Genomic DNA, 18,877 nt, shown 5'->3' with positions numbered 1-18,877 from the left:
TCTTTAAAGATTTATTTGAAAATAGTGATCAAATAAAAAACTAAGCAAATTGAATCAAATTGAGCAAAATATAATTAGATGAAGGTTATTGTGGCAAACTAAATTAAAATTGATAAATAAAGGAAACAAATTGATTCACCGGCTTCAAGCACAAATTGAAACCTAGCATTATTTATCCCCTTAGATCTCATAACACCAAATCACCCCCTCCTAAATGCTTTTAATGAAAATAAGTGCTAATCTAGGGTTCTAAAAATACTTGGACAAGCTCTTTCAAGTCATGAATAAGTATTTAGTTAAATTAATTACCCAATCTCTAATTATAATTAATAAAACTCAATTTTTAGCTCCAACACTAATGTGGCTATGCAAAATCAATAAGTATATTTCTATTTTACTAGCAAAACCATCCATTCAACATAAAAATATCAAGTTCTTACACTATTTTACTTAAGTTTTACACTCAACCTAGCCCTCTCAAGCATTAATTAAGTGAACTCAATATCTAAATCGTGGCTAATCACTTAGAAGCATTAAGAAAGGAGTAAAATAAACACATATATCATAAATCACAAAAAGAGAGGAGGAACGTGTGTTAATTCATATAAAGGTTCCAAACTCTAGAACAAAGTATTTAGCTACTTACAATCATCCAAAAGATACAAATACACAAAATATTTAAACCCATATCAGAATATAAGAGAGGAAAAGAAAGATGAATTGAGGAATAATAAAAAAATAAACTTCAAATGTCTTCAAAACTCCATTCTCTTGGACCTAACTCTTTCAATACCCAAACCCTAGCGTACAAAGCTCTAAATGGTTGCTCAAAGTCTGAAGAATGCATTCTGGGTTGAGTTCTCAATATATATATGTCCTAGGCAATCAATTTTTGATAAATAAAATGTAGCATTTTTCTGATAGTAGTGAAAGTCACAACTTTCTGATAACTTTAGCAAATTTGAACTGTGTTTGCAATTAACAACATTTATCCTTTTTGCACTTAATTTCTTCATCCAAAAGCCTTCCAAAAGTATCAACAAAATTCTAAAAATGCATCCAACCAAATCTTAAATCAAAATATCAATAAATTAGCTTCAAAATACCAAAATAAAGCTATGGTTTGAAATTTCAAAACAATATGCACATTTTTCTAACTTGAGTATTCAAAATATGTACAATTGTGCCAAAATATATTAAAATTACAAGAAAAATGTGCTCAAATCACATGAAATTCTAGATGTTAACACTCACTTATGATAATCGGCTTGAGCAATTGAACTAATTGAATGGTCAATTGTCCAACCTTCATTTTGGAACTCCAATAGCTCATTTTGCTACCCTTAGACATAGTGCTCCTTAGGTTCATACTTGTGAGAGACGAGGAGGTTATACTAGAAGAACTCGAGATGGATATGGTCATAGTTATCTATCTCACTCCAACAGTCATGTGATATGCCAGTATTATCATCGTGCTGGTTGCTCTGCTTGTGATTGCTATTCTTTATTTGATAGCAATTTTGCTTTTGCTAATAACTCTATTGCACAAAATGCTTACCATTCACAATACTACAATGCTCTTTTTGCAACATCAGGAACTATTAATGATGCTCACTGGTACATGAATAGTGGTACCACACATCATGTTACTAATGATCCTAATGTGATTGAGAATGCAGTGGGCAACAAAGGTAAAATGGCTTTATATGTTGGTGATGGTATATCTATTCCCATTATTGCTACTGGTAATAGTTATGTTTTTTGCAAAATTGGACAAAAGCTTAAGTTGACTGACGTCTTCTATGCTCCTCAAGCTATTAAAATTTTTTTAAGTGTTTGTAAAATGTCTGATGATAATGATGTATTTGTGGTTTTTTACTCTAAATTTTGTTTTGTGAAGGACAAGAGAAAAGGAATGTTGTTGCTCCAAGGACCACTTGATAAGGAGAGTCTTTATCAACTTGATGATGAAGACAAAGGAAGTAAAGCACCTTCAGTTTATTCACCTTCAGTTTATTTAGTTTGAAGAAATAGCAAACAATCATGTAATGAGTTAATGGAATGGCATAATCATTTAGGCCACCCTTCATTTGCAATTTTGTCACAAATATTATGTGATTGTAATATCAATTTTAGCAATGATAAACCACTTTTTTTGAAGCTTGTTAGTTTGGCAAGATGCATAACCTTCCTTTTTTGTCTTTGATTCTCGTGCCTCTTCTCCCCTTGAAATCATTCATATAGACGTGTAGGGTCCAGCTCCACTCTAATCAGTAAATGATTTTAAATATTATATCCATTTCATCGATGACTATAGTTGTTATACTTGTATTTATCCTCTAAAACATATCCTCTAAGACATAAGGGTGAAGTTAAAGGAGTATTCATTCAGTTTAGAAACCTGGTTAAGAATATGCTTAACAGCAGAATTAAAATATTACAATACGATGGAGGTGGTGAATACAAGTCTCTACAAGATATTTTTATCTCCTTTAGTATTCAGTGTCACATGTCTTGTCCTTATACTTCAGCTCAAAATGGTAGGGTTAAGAGGAAACATAGGCATATTGTTGAAATTGGCCTTACCTTACTTGCTCAAGCACATATGCCCCTTCATTATTGGTGGGAAGCCTTTCATACAGGAGTACATGTTATTAATCTTCTTCCTACTACTGTTCTTAAAGGTAAATCTCCTTCCACTGTTCTTTTTAAAAAAAAGCTAGATTATAAAAATATAAAGGTATCTAGGTGTGCTTGTTATCCAAGTTTGCGACCTTACAACCAATATAAGCTACAATTTCATTCTACAAGTTGTCTTTTTTCTTGGCTATAGTGGTCAACATAAAGGCTTTAAGTGTCTTAATTCTTCTGTAAGAGTATTTATATCAAGGCATGTTGTATTCAATGAGAGTAATTTTCATTTTGCTAAAGGTTTCTTGTGCTCATCACAATCTAATGTTACTATTGTGAAATAACCAGTTTCCTTTCCTTTTTGTCTTGAACAAACCACTATCGCATATATTTAAGAGAATCATTCTCAAAAGGGTGATGAATCTCCTATTCGGTCTTTACATAGTGATACAACATGCTCGACCTCTTTGATTAATATAGCTCTTGATACTGATGCTACTCCCATTGATTTGGGTTTTGACAAATATGATGAATAAGAATCTATCAGTGATTCCTTTCTTGGTGATTCACCTCCTACTATTCAAGAAGATATTGTTACTCGACCTGTTACTGGCCATCCTATGGTCACTAGATCCAAAAAAGGTATTCTCAAACCCAAATATCCTTATATTAGTATTACTGTGATGAAATCTCCTGCTGATACAAAATTTGGAAGTGTTGCTGAAGCTCTATCCATTCCTCATTAGAAAAAGGCTATGCAATGTGAATTTGATGCCTTAACAAAAAATCAAACTTGGGATCTAATACCTTAAAGAAATTAGAAGGTCATTAACTATAGATAGGTATTTAAAACCAAATATTGTGCCGATGGATCTGTTGACAAGCATAAAGTGAGACTTGTTGCTAAAGGGTTTCAACAAGATGTTGGTATGAACTTTGGAGCCACCGTTAGTCCAATTCCCAAATTAAATACCATTAAAGTTGTTCTTTTTGTTGTTGTCACCTTAAATTGGCCAATCAAGCAACTTGACATAAATAATGCCTTCTTAAATGGTTTTATTTCAAAAAATGTGTTTATGTTACAACAAGAAGGTTTTGTTGATCCTCAAAGGTCAAATCATGTGTGCAAACTCAAGAAAGCCTTATGTGGCCTAAGGCAATCACCTCGTGCTTGATTTGATCAACTGAGAAATGTTCTTCTTCATATGGGCTTTTATAATAGTAGGAGTGATAACTCCTTGTTTGTTCTTTGCATAGATAAGTTCATTGTCATGCTTATTTATGTTGATGATATTCTCATCAAAGGGAGTGATATTTCTCAAATACAACTAGTTAATAAGCATTTGAATAGTCTTTTTGCTCTAAAAGACCTTAGAAATCTTCACTATTTCCTCGGTTTTGAAGTCAAAAGAGATGCACCTGGATTGTTTCTTCACCAAAGCAAGTACTTGTGTGACATACTTAAAAAACACAATATGTTGTTTGTTGCACCTTATGCTACATTAATAGCCTTAGGAAATTTGTCAAGTCTGAATATAATAAATTACTCAGCAATATTACCAGTTACAGATCTGTAGTTGGAGCTTTACAGTATTTAACAAATACCAGACTTGATATTCCATTTACTATTAGTCATCTCATTTAGTTTCTTAACAAGCCTGGACCATCACACTAGCAAGTTGTGAAGAGGATTTTTCGATATCTTAAAGGGACTGTTAACCTTAGGTTATATATCAGACCTTCTACAAACTTAAATGTTATTGCCTTTGCTGATGTAAATTGGGAAACTTGTCTAATTGATCAGAGATCAGTCTTTGGTTATTGTGTTTATCTTGGCAATTCTTTAAGTTCTTGGTGCTCTAAGAAACAAAATGTTGTAGCTTATTCAAGCACAGAATCCCAATATAAGGCCTTGGCTAATGTTCCAACTGAGATCACATGGTTTCAGTCATTGTTAGATGAACTTAGAATCCCTCATACTAGAACTCCAATCATTTGGTATGATAGCATAAGTGCTGCTACTCTTACTTCAAACCCTGTTTTTCATGCTCGAATAAAGCACATTGAAATTGATATGCATTTTGTTTGTGACAAAGTATTGGTTGGTCAATTATCTATTAATCATGTTCCATCCTATCAACAAATAGCAGACCTGATGACTAAACCTTTGTTTCCAACTCAATTTGCCTACTTAAGGTCTAAACTTGAGGTTTAGCCTTTACCCTCTCATTTGAGGGGGGATGTAAGAAGGAGTTCTATGAATTGATCCAATACTCTATTGATGTAAGAGGAATTCCTATGAATTGGTCCAATATTTCATTAATCCAGTCTAATATATTTGGCCTAACTACATTATTGTGCGATAGTGCCCTGTATATGTGTATGCCTAGCATAGAGCAATACAAGCTAATTTCCTCATTATTACAACTTTTATGTTTCATTATTTTGCTAACTATTTTTAAGTAATTATTATCCTTTATATTTCATTTTAAATTTTAAATCGGGACAAATTTGTCATTTCGTCAAAGAGCAATATGCCAGGCAATTTCCTAAATATACAATTATTATGATATTTCATCATATTTCTTTGTGCTTTGCAAATTTCAAAAATATATTTTTTTATCAATCTCCCAAATAATAACAATAATTTTTTTTTGCCTCAACTATAAAATGAGTTTTTTTTTTGAAGTTTAAAGATTCTTTTCATCTTTCAGAAATTATCATATTTCACGTGTCATGTAAACCAAAAAAAAAAAAAAAAAATCCACCACCACTTGTAGTAGCTCGGAAGGTCCATTGCCTGTAGTTGTAGTTGGAACGCTACAAATTTTATTTGCAAAAAATCAAATTGAAATTAGAGAGAACGACAAAAAAAAAATAGTACTTCTAATGTATGCAAATGATAAAAAGTACTATTAAATATGATACTCCCTTCATTAAAAAATATAAAATATTTTTAATCAAATCTCATCCCTAATAAAGTAATTCTCTATTTTAAAACTAACCCTATTTTTTTTATATTTATCTCTATTAAACACTCTACAATAAATATAAAGTCATTATCAATAGGGATACTTTTAAAAAAAGGCAATGATTACACCTTGAAAGACTAAAAATACCTTATATTTTTTAACATCCAACTCTTTAAAAAAAATATTACATTTTTTAACGGAGGAAGTAATTATTTAATTCCTAGGCTTGTCTGGTATTTTTATTTTTAACAAAATAACATATTTGTCTTATATAACTATTACGCATTAGGAAATAACTAATTTGTTTATGTTATTGACAAATTGCTATTATTTTTTTAATCTGTAAGTTATTTATAGACAAATTTAAAAATGACTACCGCCTTCTAAAAATGACTATTTTAATTATTTTGATTGATAAATAAATTTACAAAAGAAAAAGTAATCATTTTTTATTATATTTTCATCAATAACCCAATCAAAATAATTATTTCTCAATGCTCACTCCATTTTTAAAGATAAGAAAAAATATGGTGTATTTTTTTATTTTTTTAAAAAAATACAAATTTCAAAAAGTATTTATTACAGTTTTTTCAAATTGTCTATCATAAAATCAATGTTAATTTTCATTAGACAATTTTATTTTATTAATTATGGAATAAACTTAATTTTTTAAATTTCAAACATAATTATTATATGTAACTTTCTTAAACTGTATAAATTAGTTATTTTCTCAAAATTGAAAAAGGGAGGGAGTAAATTATACTCACAGAAAACAAATACTATGTGATGTAAACAAAAATTAAAAATGCCAAACACGTTCCCCAGAACTAAATAATAATTATTGCATTGCTTGATTGTGAGTTGCATTAATTTCAAAAGTATTTTGTCATTTTCCCAAAAATATCATAGGACAAATATTTCATAGTCTAGTATCACCAATTTCAGAATATTTAAAAAATTCTCACGCCCTCATCTTTTATCATTTCAATGTTTGATTTTGTTTTGTTGTTTTTTTTTCAATACACAATCTATAGTTTGCAGCCCAGAAAGCGCGCTATTTTCAACACCCATGACAATTCAGCATTGACAGCATCTGACCAACAATTCCTCATCCACACTTGTTGAACGGAAGGAGTCAGAGCCAATCGATATATTCATCAAAACGTGTCCTGCGTTGCTTCTATAGTTATCCAATCTAAAACAAAATTGCCCAACTGGACATTCACAAGACCCATGCGTGTGGCTTTTAACAAGAAAGTTAACAACAAATGACGGTTGACAAAAATAAGAAAAATAAAAAAATCACAAGGAAGATATCACATCAGACCTCAACACGCTAGACTTGCTAACGCTGAGAGAAGCCATCACAAGGCAAAATATCTTGTAATTCAAGCATCAAAGAATATCCTCAGTCTAAGAGGCTTGCAGAGCTTGTCTAAATTTAAGAGTAATATCGGGTTTATTAAATCATCTACTAATTATTTTTACCAATTTGAAACACTCATGAGCAAGAAACACCAGGAACACTTTGTGTCCAAAAAGAAAACCAACCTCCGAAAATAAATTGGCTTGCAAATAACCATGTGCTCCTGGTGCCCACCTCCTGATCTCGCCAGAATAGCTCAAAATCCCTCACGGCTTGAGAGCCAAACTCAACCCAACCTTGGCACTCTTCTCAATGGCTCTCGTGTCTACCTCCCCAGAGATGGTCAAGAACGATTTGGGACGCCACTCATGCTGGATAAGGGCACTAGCACTGCCAGAGTTGTTGACACGAGCTTTCAACGTGGTCAATGGATCCAGGGCATGCTGGGTACCGAGAGTGAAGGTATTCTCATTGGTTGAGAATCTGTGAGTCACATCAGCACCTACAGCCGTGTTGGTCAAGGGGTTCACCATATGGTAGTAAGAAGCATTCAGAGCATCGCCTTTCTCATTCCTGAACAGGTAAAAACCATCGTATCAAAAGACGTACTCCCAATCATTCACAGGAAGGATATGAAGATGTACAATAAAAAGAACAACAAACGGGTTTATTTTAAGAAACTCCACAGCACGAACTCCTAAGGTTCACTCAACAGCTATAGGGCCTTGACATGTAGCTATCATAGTTTTTATTACCAAAACAAAGCTCAAGATTAATTTAAACTGGGAAATGTAAAACCTTCCTTGCTCCCACATGCTAAGACTCACTTGTAGAAGTTGGAAAGGAATCAATGTAGAGTGTTTTCAACAGCAATTCTCACAATAGGAGACGCAACAGTTACTCACACAGTCAGTGAAGCGATAAAGTCTGCCTTCGTGAAGCTCAATCCAGCATTGACTTTAGTTAAATCACCACTTTTGGTATCATATGAGACATCAGTGCCGATAGCAAGGACATTGGATCCTACAACACCTGAGAAGTTGATGATTGGGTTCGCTGTTAGCCCAACGCTTGCGCTTATCCCAGCATTGTCGTGCAGGTACTGAAGTTCCACCTGTTCAAGAACCACAAATCAGACAACGTATTCTACAGACAACCAAGGATGTGACGGTTCAAGGAATTTTAAATCTCCAATAAGGTTGGATTTTAGCTTCAACAACCACCTACTGACACAAGATTTCTCACACCCGCTAAGTATTTCTACAAAATGTTCGATCATCTCACCTTACCAGACCTTTGATCAGGAACTCTGAAGCTAAAGATACTCTTCAAGCCAGGAGCAGGCTCATCAACGGTGATTGTGGTGAAGAGCTAAAGAGCACAAACATTAACAGATTTTAGTCAAATCATATCATAGGAATGTGAAGAGCATAAGTTTGCAAACTTGAGCAATATCAAAACATTGCCCAATGTTATTTATCGAAGTATTTATATAGCATGAATGGACATAGGTTATTAACTAAGAAATTAAAAAGCCAGAGACCTTTATAAAAATGCCACTTAGCATATATCTGCTACATTCTGTTCACCCATCCTAAATGATAAGCAGGCATAGGTCTACTAGAAATTTAAGCATATAATGAATTTCAATGACAAGGTAAGTACACACGAAGAGAAGGAAAAGAACGCTTTCCCAACATGACAACATCCCCATCTAATCAAGAAAAGCTCAAATAATTATTATCACAGAAAAAATAAGAAAGAAAAAAATTATAAACAAATATAATATTTTAAGATAATAGCAAGGACCTCTGCATGCAGAAAGGCATCCCAACATCTCCATAAGAGGAAATGGAGAAACATCATTCAACTTTTGGCCATGCTCATCTAGACTAACATACCAGTACAGTTTAGAATTACTTTAAATTCTGAATTCTCAATAACTTAGTTAATTGACCTGTAAATTGAAGCGAGCCAAACAAAATTATTATGCAACCTTGGGAGTAATAAGCTTACGGTTTATAAACACTGTTATAGTGCTTGAATTAACAAGGCTAATCTAAAAGTCAAGCCGGGCAATCCATTCAATCAAACATGGTATCCTATTTTAACCTAACAATAAAGATACACCAACATATTGGATCGGCTGAAAACCAGGATACAATGGTGATAAAACTCAGATCAATCACCACAACTGGTTTTATAATTCGTGCAATATAGGCAAATAAACAACGGAGGAAAACGTCAAATAACATAAAGAAAGATAAAAAAGAAAAAAACAGAACAAGGACACAGTACTTACTTTAGAATCAGAATCAACTTTAATATCAGTGGTGACGTTTCGGTGCTTCAACTGGGTATTAACATCAGCCAAGAATAGGTCACCTTTCTTAGTTCCTGATGATGTTATAACCTACGATAGCAAGCATAAGTTACTAAAGAGAGGTAGAAATGACACCAAACTGAGTAAGGATGTAAATATCATCATATATAGGTTGCAAAGTACGAATCATTTTGTCAGCATTAAACTACTGCTGACACCATATTTAGCGTAATTTGACTCACATCTAAAACACTACAAAGCATACGTCTTGGTTATCCCCATATCTTTTTGGCAAGATACAGAACGACTTTCATGCTTTACATAAGTAGAACCTAAACGCTGGAACGTTCAGTCGTAGTCCACAGAAACTAAACGCTGCACCGCTAGAAGATCATTTCATGAAAGCGGTGCTACATGCTAATTCAAATTTTGAACCACAAACTTGCAGTCCAATAAAATTAGCCCCAAGAAAAAAAAAATCAAAGAAATAAAAAGGAAGCCAAGAATTAGGCAAGCTGTTTCTTTCATACAACCTGTGAAACAAAGATAATTTTGGCTGGCGTCCCACGCATTTCAAAATCGCACATGCACAAACAGACCAAGAATATAATGCTGCATAGCAGATTGGATATCCATAAAGGAGGGAAGAAGGAAACTCACAACTCCATTAGGCGAGTAAGTGGTGATGGTGAATTTCTGGTTGCTGTGGTAGTCCTTGAACAGAAGATCTATAACCAGAAAACATATTCAATAGAAGCAAAAGGAAGATATAGGAGGAACACTTCCAAGATTAAAAATCCTAAGCACAAGCATAGCAGCAAATCCAGAGCGAAAGGAGAGAGAATACCTCTAGCTCTCTTGCCGATGTCAGTGTAGAGACCAGGACCCTTACCCATGGCTACCTCAAGAAATGGGAATCTGAAATTTTCGGCACGGCGAGAAGAAGCTCACGGATTAATAGCCCAGAGCGGTGGTGACCAGGGCAGACAAATGCCGAAACCCTAATTTCGTCTTGATTTCTTTTTTGGATCAACTAATTTCGTCTTAATTCCTTTTCGAGTGGTATTCCGTTGTTGTGACTTCTTCAGGAGGAAAAATACATGAACCGTTCGATCCAAAACATCAACCGCTTTTCAGCCACATGTGACCGTCGGGGGGAAAGAAAATACTAGGTAGGAAAATTAACATATGTAAAGTTTGGGTTTGAAAGCAGATGTTTCATGACAAATATATTATTTATATAATATTGTGAGAATGAAATCTATTTTTCATATACATTTACATTTTTAATATCGATTTCTCTGAACGGTAAGACGAGAAATGTGTTTTTTTTTTTTTGACAAAAAAGGCAAATTTTATTACAATAAAACGATTACAACCAAACTCACGAGCAGAAACTCAATATTCATCATGAGATTGAAAGCACCAGAAGCAATTTAAAAAAACTTACAATAAAAAATACTCCCTCATTTAAAAATATAAAATATTTTTAACCTAATCTCACTTTCAATAAAGTAGTTATTTACTTTAAAATTAACTTTATTTTTTCATATTTATCTTTATTAAATATCTTATAATAAATATAAAATCATCATTAATATGAGCACTTTAAAAAAAAAAACAATGATTATACCTCAAAAGATTAAAAATACTTTACATTTTTAAACATTCAACTCCTCAATAAATACCTTACATTTTTTAATGGAAGAGATAACTAATAAAATGAATTATTCACAGTTTCATACTTAGAATTAGTTTAAACTTAAACAGCCATAACCAAACAAATCAACACAGAATTAAAAAAGAAAAAACAGAAACAACATCCTGCTGGTTGATTCATGAACATGTAGCAATTTCAAAACTTGACTCATCGCATAACGTTAAAAAAACATCTTAAGAAGCCTCATGTATCTAAATGTGCCTCCAAACCTTGTTACAAAATGAGGGCCAAACCCCAAGGTGTCAATATAAGTAGGTCTTACAGATGAGCCATGTAATCAAAAAACAGGATGAATGATGGGAGAAAAGCGGAGGGAGAGATTTGCACCAAAGTAAAATTATACAGTGATATAAACGCCTTACTTAATAGCATAAGGTGATAGACATTCCTTCAAACAAAATATGAGGGAAAATTTAATCTTTAACCCTTAAATTATTTATATTAAAAAGTAGTAAAGGAAAAGAGAGAACACTTGTTTTAAAATTGAAATGACCAAGAAAATCAATTATTTCACGCTTCTCAAGATGAGAAATCAATATTGCGTGTTGCAAAACAAAGCACACGGGCTCTATCTACACACGGATTCTATCTTCATCACTTTCTGATCAGTTCTTTTAAAAACATGTATCACTTCACTCCCACCCCCAAAATCTTCTAATCTTCCTCATTTTCTAGTTTTCTCTTCACGCATTCACTTAGTCCTTTGCTTATTCTTCTTCAGGTGAGATGTATTTGAGAACTCTAGTGGTATTGCTCATTCTTTTCATCAGATAGATCTTTTAGTTTTTCCTTGCATTTTTTATTTGCTCTCTATGTTATATGAGATCTTCTTCATCCTCTTCTCATTTTTCTTCTCTTCCTTACATTCGATCTAGTATTTGGGAGGCTCTTATAATATTTTTCAATTTAAAAAAAAAGACGAAGTTCACTTACGAGACTTGTCCAACTCATTGGGCTGCACGGGTTACCCCAAGTTAATCCTAAGCCAACTAAGTTGAATTGGGTCAACCATTTCCCGACTTGATCACTTGCCTAGAATGGCTAGATAGTCGGTTCACTAGTCTACCGATTTAATCAACTAATTTAATACAATGCAAATTAAAATCAATGTCCCATGAGTAATTAGGGATGTTCAACTTGTACCCCTCCTCAATTGCCTTGGTTTTGTCTCAATCTTATTGGGATGGGTCTCGTTCGAGCCAAAAAAACAATCAGGACGAGACATATAAGAGGTTCAGGATCAGATGAGACACGAGATTGTCATCTTAAGATGTGTTTGGTTCAAGAAGAGGGAAAGGAAGGGAAGGGTTTTAATATTACCTTGTTTAGTTTCATTGGAGGAGAGGGATTTTTAATGATTCTTTATTTAGTTTAGGAGGAGAGGGGAGGTAATAACTAATTTACTATTATATTTTTATACATTAGTTTAAAATTTTATAATTGTTCCTTATAGAAAATAATTTTACACCTCAATTTAAATTGCATGATTTTTTTAAAAATTTACTATCATTATATCATATTGTTAATTTGTGAATAAAAAAATTAAACCAATAATTATAATGACAATAATTTTTTATAAAAAAACAAATAAATCTCTTAAATATATAATAAAATATGATGAATTTTATTTTTTTAAAATTCAATGAGGTCAATCAAAGTTTGGGAGTGAAACACCATCTGATATGAAGAAGAGTTTTTTTCTTTTTTAGCTACGGGTATACTTAAACATTAAAAAATATATAAGGGTAAAATAATCAAAAAAAATTAGCTCTCCTTAAAAAAACCTCAATTTGAAAGGGAGCAATATGAGGGGAGGGGAAGAGAGGGATTATTTTGGCTCCCCTCCCCTACAAAACTTCTTAAATAAATGAGGGAAGGGGAGCATCCCCTCCAAACCCTCCAACCAAACACACTCTTAATGTCCCAAATATTATTTATATATATATATATAATTTTAAAATATATTAATTATATTAATTATATTAATTATAATTTCAATACGTGTAATTTTTATTTAAAACTAAAATTTTTTATGCTAATAATTTTAATGATACAAAGTACAAAGTACAAGGTAATATCTTTCTTTATAATATATTAGTTATATTAATATAATTTTTTTTATATCTATTTATTTAATAATTTTTGCTTATAACATATTTCTTGCTTTATTTTCGTGAGTATAATTAATTTAACATATTACAACTTAAGAAGAACAACAATAACTTGATATTGTGCATGAGTTGTCTGTTGTCTTTGCTTTTATAGTTTAGAGATTACTTGTAATTAGGGATGTTCAGCTTGAACCCGTCCTGATTGCCCTGGTATCGTCCTGATCATATTAGGACGGGTTTTGTCTCGGTCCAAAAATAATCAGGATTGAACTTTACGGGACGAAAGGGTTTCGGGACGGGACGGGACACGAGATTACCATCGGAATGTCCTGTCCTGTCCCGAATATTATATATATTATTTTTTATTTTAGATATATTAATATAATTTATACTTATATTAATTATATCAATTATAATTTCAATACTTGCAATTCTTATTTAAAACTAGAGTTTTTTATATTGATAATTTTAATGATATGGAGTAAACATGGTGATATCTTTCTTTATAATATATTAATTATATTAATATAATTTATTCTTATATCTATTTATTTAATAAATTTTATTTATAAGGTATTTCTTACTTTATTTTTAGAAGAGTAATTAGCTTAGTACATCTGTACTAAAGTAAAAGAACAATGATTTAATGTTGTGCTTGACTTGCTTGTTGTTGCTAATCTTATAGTATAAAGATCACTTGTATTTGCTATTATAATGCGTAGTTGTGATTAATATAATTCAATAATCAATTTTAAATTGTTATGATTTATATACTTATGTTGTTTTAATTTTAAACTTAATAAATTATATAATTTAAAATTTTATTTATAACGTATTTCTTGCTTTACTTTTAGAAGAGTAATTAGCTTAATATATCTATACTAAAGTAAAAGAACAATGATTTAATGTTGTGCTTGACTTGCTTGTTGTTGCTAATCTTATAGCATAAAGATCACTTATATTTGCTATTATAATGTGTAGTTGTGATTAATATAATTCAATAATCAATTTTAAATTGTTATGATTTATATACTTATATTGTTTTAATTTTAAACTTAATAAATTATATAATTTAAAATTTTAATGAATATTATTATTCAAATCTTTCTTCAATATTATCCCATTTATCGAGACGACGAAATATTCCGATCTTATCTCAATCCTGTTTCAACTTCTAACGAGACAAGACAAGACACGAGACTAAAATTCAATCCCAATCTTTTTTTAGGACATGACACGAGACAGGAGTGTTCCAATCCCGTCCCGTGAACACTCCCACTTATAATTGTTATTACAATGTGTTATATGCTTATAATTGTAATTGACATAATTCAATAATTAACTTTAAATTATAATCTATACACTCGCGTTGTTTTGATTTTAAACTTAATAAATTATATGATTTAAAATTTTAAGAAATGTTATTATCCAAACATTTCTTCCTAATCTTATTCTAATCCTGTCCTGATTTCTAACGAAACAAGACGACTTTCAAGATAGGACGAAATACGAGATAAATTTCTTTTTTTTTTTGAATGAGACATGGGATAAAAATGTCTCAATCTTGTCCCATCTCGTGAATGCTCCTATGAGTAACGAGAACATGCACCGGCAGCAAGTAGTTTAAAAACGGCCTTGGTAACAAGAGCTTATCAAGTCACACAGGTCTATGTCAACGCTTATCGATCAAAAAGTGCCCTGCACTGTTTCTAAATTTATCCAATCTAAGCTAAACTGCCCGACCGGACATCCATAAGACCCACAAAATTTTCGCTCGCGTCAACATCTGCTAGATGCATAATTTAAGCCACGCGTATCGCTTTTAATAAGAAAGTTAACAACAAATGACGGTTGACAAAAACTGAGAAAAATAAAAGAATGACAGAGGAAGATATCCCATCAGATATAAACGATCTCAACATCCTAGACTTGATAACGCTGAGAACAGGCAAAACGGCAAGTATCAATCCTCAGTCTAACAGTGAGGCTTGCAGAGCTTGTCTAAATTTAAGAGTAATATCGCGTTTATTAAATCATCTACTAATTATTTTTACCAATTTGAAACACTCATGAGCAAGAAACACCAGGAACACTGTGTCCAAAAAGAAAACCAACCTCCGAAAATAAATTGGCTTGCAAATAACCATGTGCTCCTGGTGCCCACCTCCTGATCTCGCCAGAATAGCTCAAAATCCCTCACGGCTTGAGAGCCAAACTCAACCCAACCTTGGCACTCTTCTCAATGGCTCTCGTGTCTACCTCCCCAGAGATGGTCAAGAACGATTTGGGACGCCACTCATGCTGGATAAGGGCACTAGCACTGCCAGAGTTGTTGACACGAGCTTTCAACGTGGTCAATGGATCCAGGGCATGCTGGGTACCGAGAGTGAAGGTATTCTCATTGGTTGAGAATCTGTGAGTCACATCAGCACCTACAGCCGTGTTGGTCAAGGGGTTCACCATATGGTAGTAAGAAGCATTCAGAGCATCGCCTTTCTCATTCCTGAACAGGTAAAAACCATCGTATCAAAAGACGTACTCCCAATCATTCACAGGAAGGATATGAAGATGTACAATAAAAAGAACAACAAACGGGTTTATTTTAAGAAACTCCACAGCACGAACTCCTAAGGTTCACTCAACAGCTATAGGGCCTTGACATGTAGCTATCATAGATTTTATTACCAAAACAAAGCTCAAGATTAATTTAAACTGGGAAATGTAAAACCTTCCTTGCTCCCACATGCTAAGACTCACTTGTAGAAGTTGGAAAGGAATCAACTAGAGTGTTTTCAACCGCAATTCTCACAATAGGAGACGCAACAGTTACTCACACAGTCAGTGAAGCGATAAAGTCTGCCTTCGTGAAGCTCAATCCAGCATTGACTTTAGTTAAATCACCACTTTTGGTATCATATGAGACATCAGTGCCGATAGCAAGGACATTGGATCCTATAACACCTGAGAAGTTGATGATTGGGTTCGCTGTTAGCCCAACGCTTGCGCTTATCCCAGCATTGTCGTGCAGGTACTGAAGTTCCACCTGTTTAAGAACCACAAATCAGACAACGTATTCTACAGACAACCAAGGATGTGACGGTTCAAGGAATTTTAAATCTCCAATAAGGTTGGATTTTGGCTTCAACAACCACCTACTGACACAAGATTTCTCACACCCGCTAAGTATTTCTACAAAATGTTCGATCATCTCACCTTACCAGACCTTTGATCAGGAACTCTGAAGCTAAAGATACTCTTCAAGCCAGGAGCAGGCTCATCAACGGTGATTGTGGTGGAGAGCTAAAGAGCACAAACATTAACAGATTTTAGTCAAATCATATCATAGGAATGTGAAGAGCATAAGTTTGCAAACTTGAGCAATATCAGCATTGCCCAATGTTATTTATCGAAATGATTTATATATCATGAATAGACATTGGTTAGTAACTAAGAATTTAAAAAGCCAGAGACCTGGATAAAAATGCCACTAAGCATATATCTGCTACATTCTGTTCACCCATCCTGAGTGATAAGCAAGCATAGGTCTACTAGAAATTTCAGCATACAATGAATTTCAATGACCAGATAAGCACACACAAGAAGAGAACTGAAGAACACTTTTCCAACACGAAACATCTCCATGCAGTCAAGCAAAGCTCAAATAATTATCACAGAAAAGATAAAAATTCTAAAGAATTAAAATATAACATTTGAGGATAATAGCAAGGATATCTGCATAAACAAAGGCATCCCAACATGCAATGGAGAAACGTCCTTCAACTTTAGGCCATGCTCATCTAACTTGTAAGCATAGTTTAGTTTTTTTTCCCCCCCAAATAACTTCTCTAATTGGCTTGTAAATTGATGTAAGTTAAATAAAATTATCACCCAACCTTGGGAGTAATAAACTTACGGTTTAAAAACACAGTGAAAAGTGTTTGGATTAACAAGAACAATCTAAAAGTCAAGCTGTGCAATCCATTCAATCAGACATGGGGATCCTATTTTAACCTAACAATAAGGATATACCAACATATTATTGAATCAGCTGAAAACCATGATGCAACGGTGATAAATCATAAAACTCAGATCATTCACCCCAACTGGTTTCATAATTTGTACAAGACATGCAAATAAAAAATAAAAAGTAAACAAAGGTGCAGTACTTACTTTAGAATCAGAATCAACTTTAATATCAGTGGTGACGTTTCTGTGCTTCAATTGAGTATTGACATCCGCCAAGAACAGGTCACCTTTCTTAGTTCCTGATGACGTTATAACCTGCGATAGCAAACATAGGCTATTAAAGAGAGGTACAAATGACACCAAAACTGAGTAAGGATGTGAATATCATTATTCATCATCGTATAGGTTGCAAAGTGCAAACCATTTTGTCAGCATTAAACAACATCTGAAATAATATCAGCGTAATTTGACTTCCATCCAAAACACTGTAAAGCTTGGCTCTTGGTTATCCCTACATCTTTTGGGCAAGATACAGAATGGCTTTCATGCTTCTACAGACAACAGAAACTAAACGCTGGTACGTTCAGTAGCAGTCCACAGAAACTAAACGCTGCACCACTAGAGGATCATTTCCTGCAAGTGGTGCTGATTCAAGTTTTAAACCACGAACTTTGAATCCAATTAAAACACCCCCAAGAAAAAAAATGAAAGAAATAAAAAGGAAGCCAAGAATTAGGCAAGCTGTTTCTTTCACACAACCCTTCGAATTTCGAACCACAGATAAATTTGGCAGGCCTCGCACGCATTTTAAAATCGCACATGGACAGTCAGACCAAGAACGTTATGCTGTATAGCAGATAGCATATCCATGACTGAGGGAAGGAGAAAACTCACAACTCCACTAGGCGAGTAGGTGGTGATGGTGAATTTCTGGTCGCTGTGATAGTCCTTAAACAGAAGATCTACAACCGAAAAACATATTAAATAAAAGGAAAAGGAAGACGAAATGAGGAGCACTTCACGGATTAAAAATCCCAAGCACAAGCATAGTAACAAGTCCAGATAGAAGAGAGAATACCTCTAGCTCTCTTGCCGATGTCAGTGTAGAGACCAGGACCCTTACCCATGGCTATCCCAAGAAATGGGAATATGAAATTTTCAACACAGCTAAAAGAAGCTCACGGCTTAATAGCCAGAGCAGTGGTGACCAGGGCTGATAAGCATGGAAGCCCTAATTTCGTTTTATATTCTTTTCGAGTGGTATTACGTGATCGTGACTTGGTCAGGAGGAAAAAGACATGAACCGTTCGATCCATAAAATTTAACTGTTTTTCAGCCACTTGTGACCGTCGCAAAAAATACTTGATAAGAAGGAAAATTACACGTCCATTATTTAAAGTTTGAGTTTTTTTATCCAAAAAAGGGTCTGAGTTTGAAAGTATATATATTCTATAACAAATATATTATTTATATAATCTTGTAAGAATGAAATAAAAATATAAAAGTTTCATATAAATTCGCACTTTTAATGTCAAATTCCCGGGAGCGCAGGTTGAAATTGGTTTGAACTTAGAAGGGTTCTCATAAAAAAAAAAAAAAAACAGAGGAATGATTAGCTAGAAGTGAAATAAATGGCAATGTAATTTCCTAAAAAGTATATTTATCGGAAAATTAATATATAAGTTGCTTAGTTAATTTTGTATTACTTTCAAAAAAGTTAAGCATTAAAGATATATTATCTTTTGATTTGAAACAAAAATGAGTTAAAAAAATAAAACTTACCATGAT

The 18,877-nt window shown here is 33.1% G+C and overlaps 2 protein-coding genes across 2 annotated transcripts; both read right to left on the bottom strand.

Annotated features, from left to right (window-relative positions):
* Positions 1–6,919: 6,919 nt before the first annotated feature.
* On the bottom strand, positions 6,920–10,345 carry LOC129288477 (outer plastidial membrane protein porin-like). Its single transcript, XM_054925075.1, has 6 exons — positions 10,140–10,345; positions 9,953–10,020; positions 9,272–9,382; positions 8,254–8,340; positions 7,875–8,083; positions 6,920–7,542 (listed from the first exon to the last, which is right to left on the bottom strand). The coding sequence occupies exons 1-6, from the start codon at positions 10,186–10,188 to the stop codon at positions 7,236–7,238; spliced, it is 831 nt and encodes a 276-aa protein (XP_054781050.1). The 5' UTR covers positions 10,189–10,345; the 3' UTR covers positions 6,920–7,235.
* Positions 10,346–15,022: 4,677 nt separating this feature from the next.
* LOC129288469 (outer plastidial membrane protein porin-like) lies at positions 15,023–18,326 on the bottom strand. The gene is made up of 6 exons (XM_054925063.1): positions 18,168–18,326; positions 17,984–18,051; positions 17,294–17,404; positions 16,337–16,423; positions 15,958–16,166; positions 15,023–15,626 (listed from the first exon to the last, which is right to left on the bottom strand). Exons 1-6 carry the CDS (start codon positions 18,214–18,216, stop codon positions 15,320–15,322), a joined length of 831 nt encoding a protein of 276 aa, XP_054781038.1. The 5' UTR covers positions 18,217–18,326; the 3' UTR covers positions 15,023–15,319.
* Between the last annotated feature and the right edge of the window lie 551 nt (positions 18,327–18,877).

The sequence above is a fragment of the Prosopis cineraria genome, unplaced genomic scaffold (genome assembly GCF_029017545.1).
Source record: "Prosopis cineraria cultivar Desert tree isolate PC_DT_omini unplaced genomic scaffold, ASM2901754v1 PC1, whole genome shotgun sequence".
Classification (NCBI taxonomy): domain Eukaryota; kingdom Viridiplantae; phylum Streptophyta; class Magnoliopsida; order Fabales; family Fabaceae; genus Prosopis; species Prosopis cineraria.
The sequence above is the reverse complement of the archived record's forward strand: the minus strand, read 5'-3'. Positions and strand labels throughout refer to the sequence as shown.

Coding starts and splice junctions, on each gene's coding strand:
- LOC129288477 (XM_054925075.1), bottom strand. CDS start 10,188: ATGGGTAAGGGTCCTGGTCTCTACACTGACATCGGCAAGAGAGCTAGA. Junction 8,341..9,271: donor AAGTTGATTCTGATTCTAAA/GTAAGTACTGTG, acceptor TGTGCTCTTTAG/CTCTTCACCACAATCACCGT. Junction 7,543..7,874: donor TTTATCGCTTCACTGACTGT/GTGAGTAACTGT, acceptor TTACCTGTTCAG/GAATGAGAAAGGCGATGCTC.
- LOC129288469 (XM_054925063.1), bottom strand. CDS start 18,216: ATGGGTAAGGGTCCTGGTCTCTACACTGACATCGGCAAGAGAGCTAGA. Junction 18,052..18,167: donor CATCGGCAAGAGAGCTAGAG/GTATTCTCTCTT, acceptor TTTCGGTTGTAG/ATCTTCTGTTTAAGGACTAT. Junction 15,627..15,957: donor TTTATCGCTTCACTGACTGT/GTGAGTAACTGT, acceptor TTACCTGTTCAG/GAATGAGAAAGGCGATGCTC.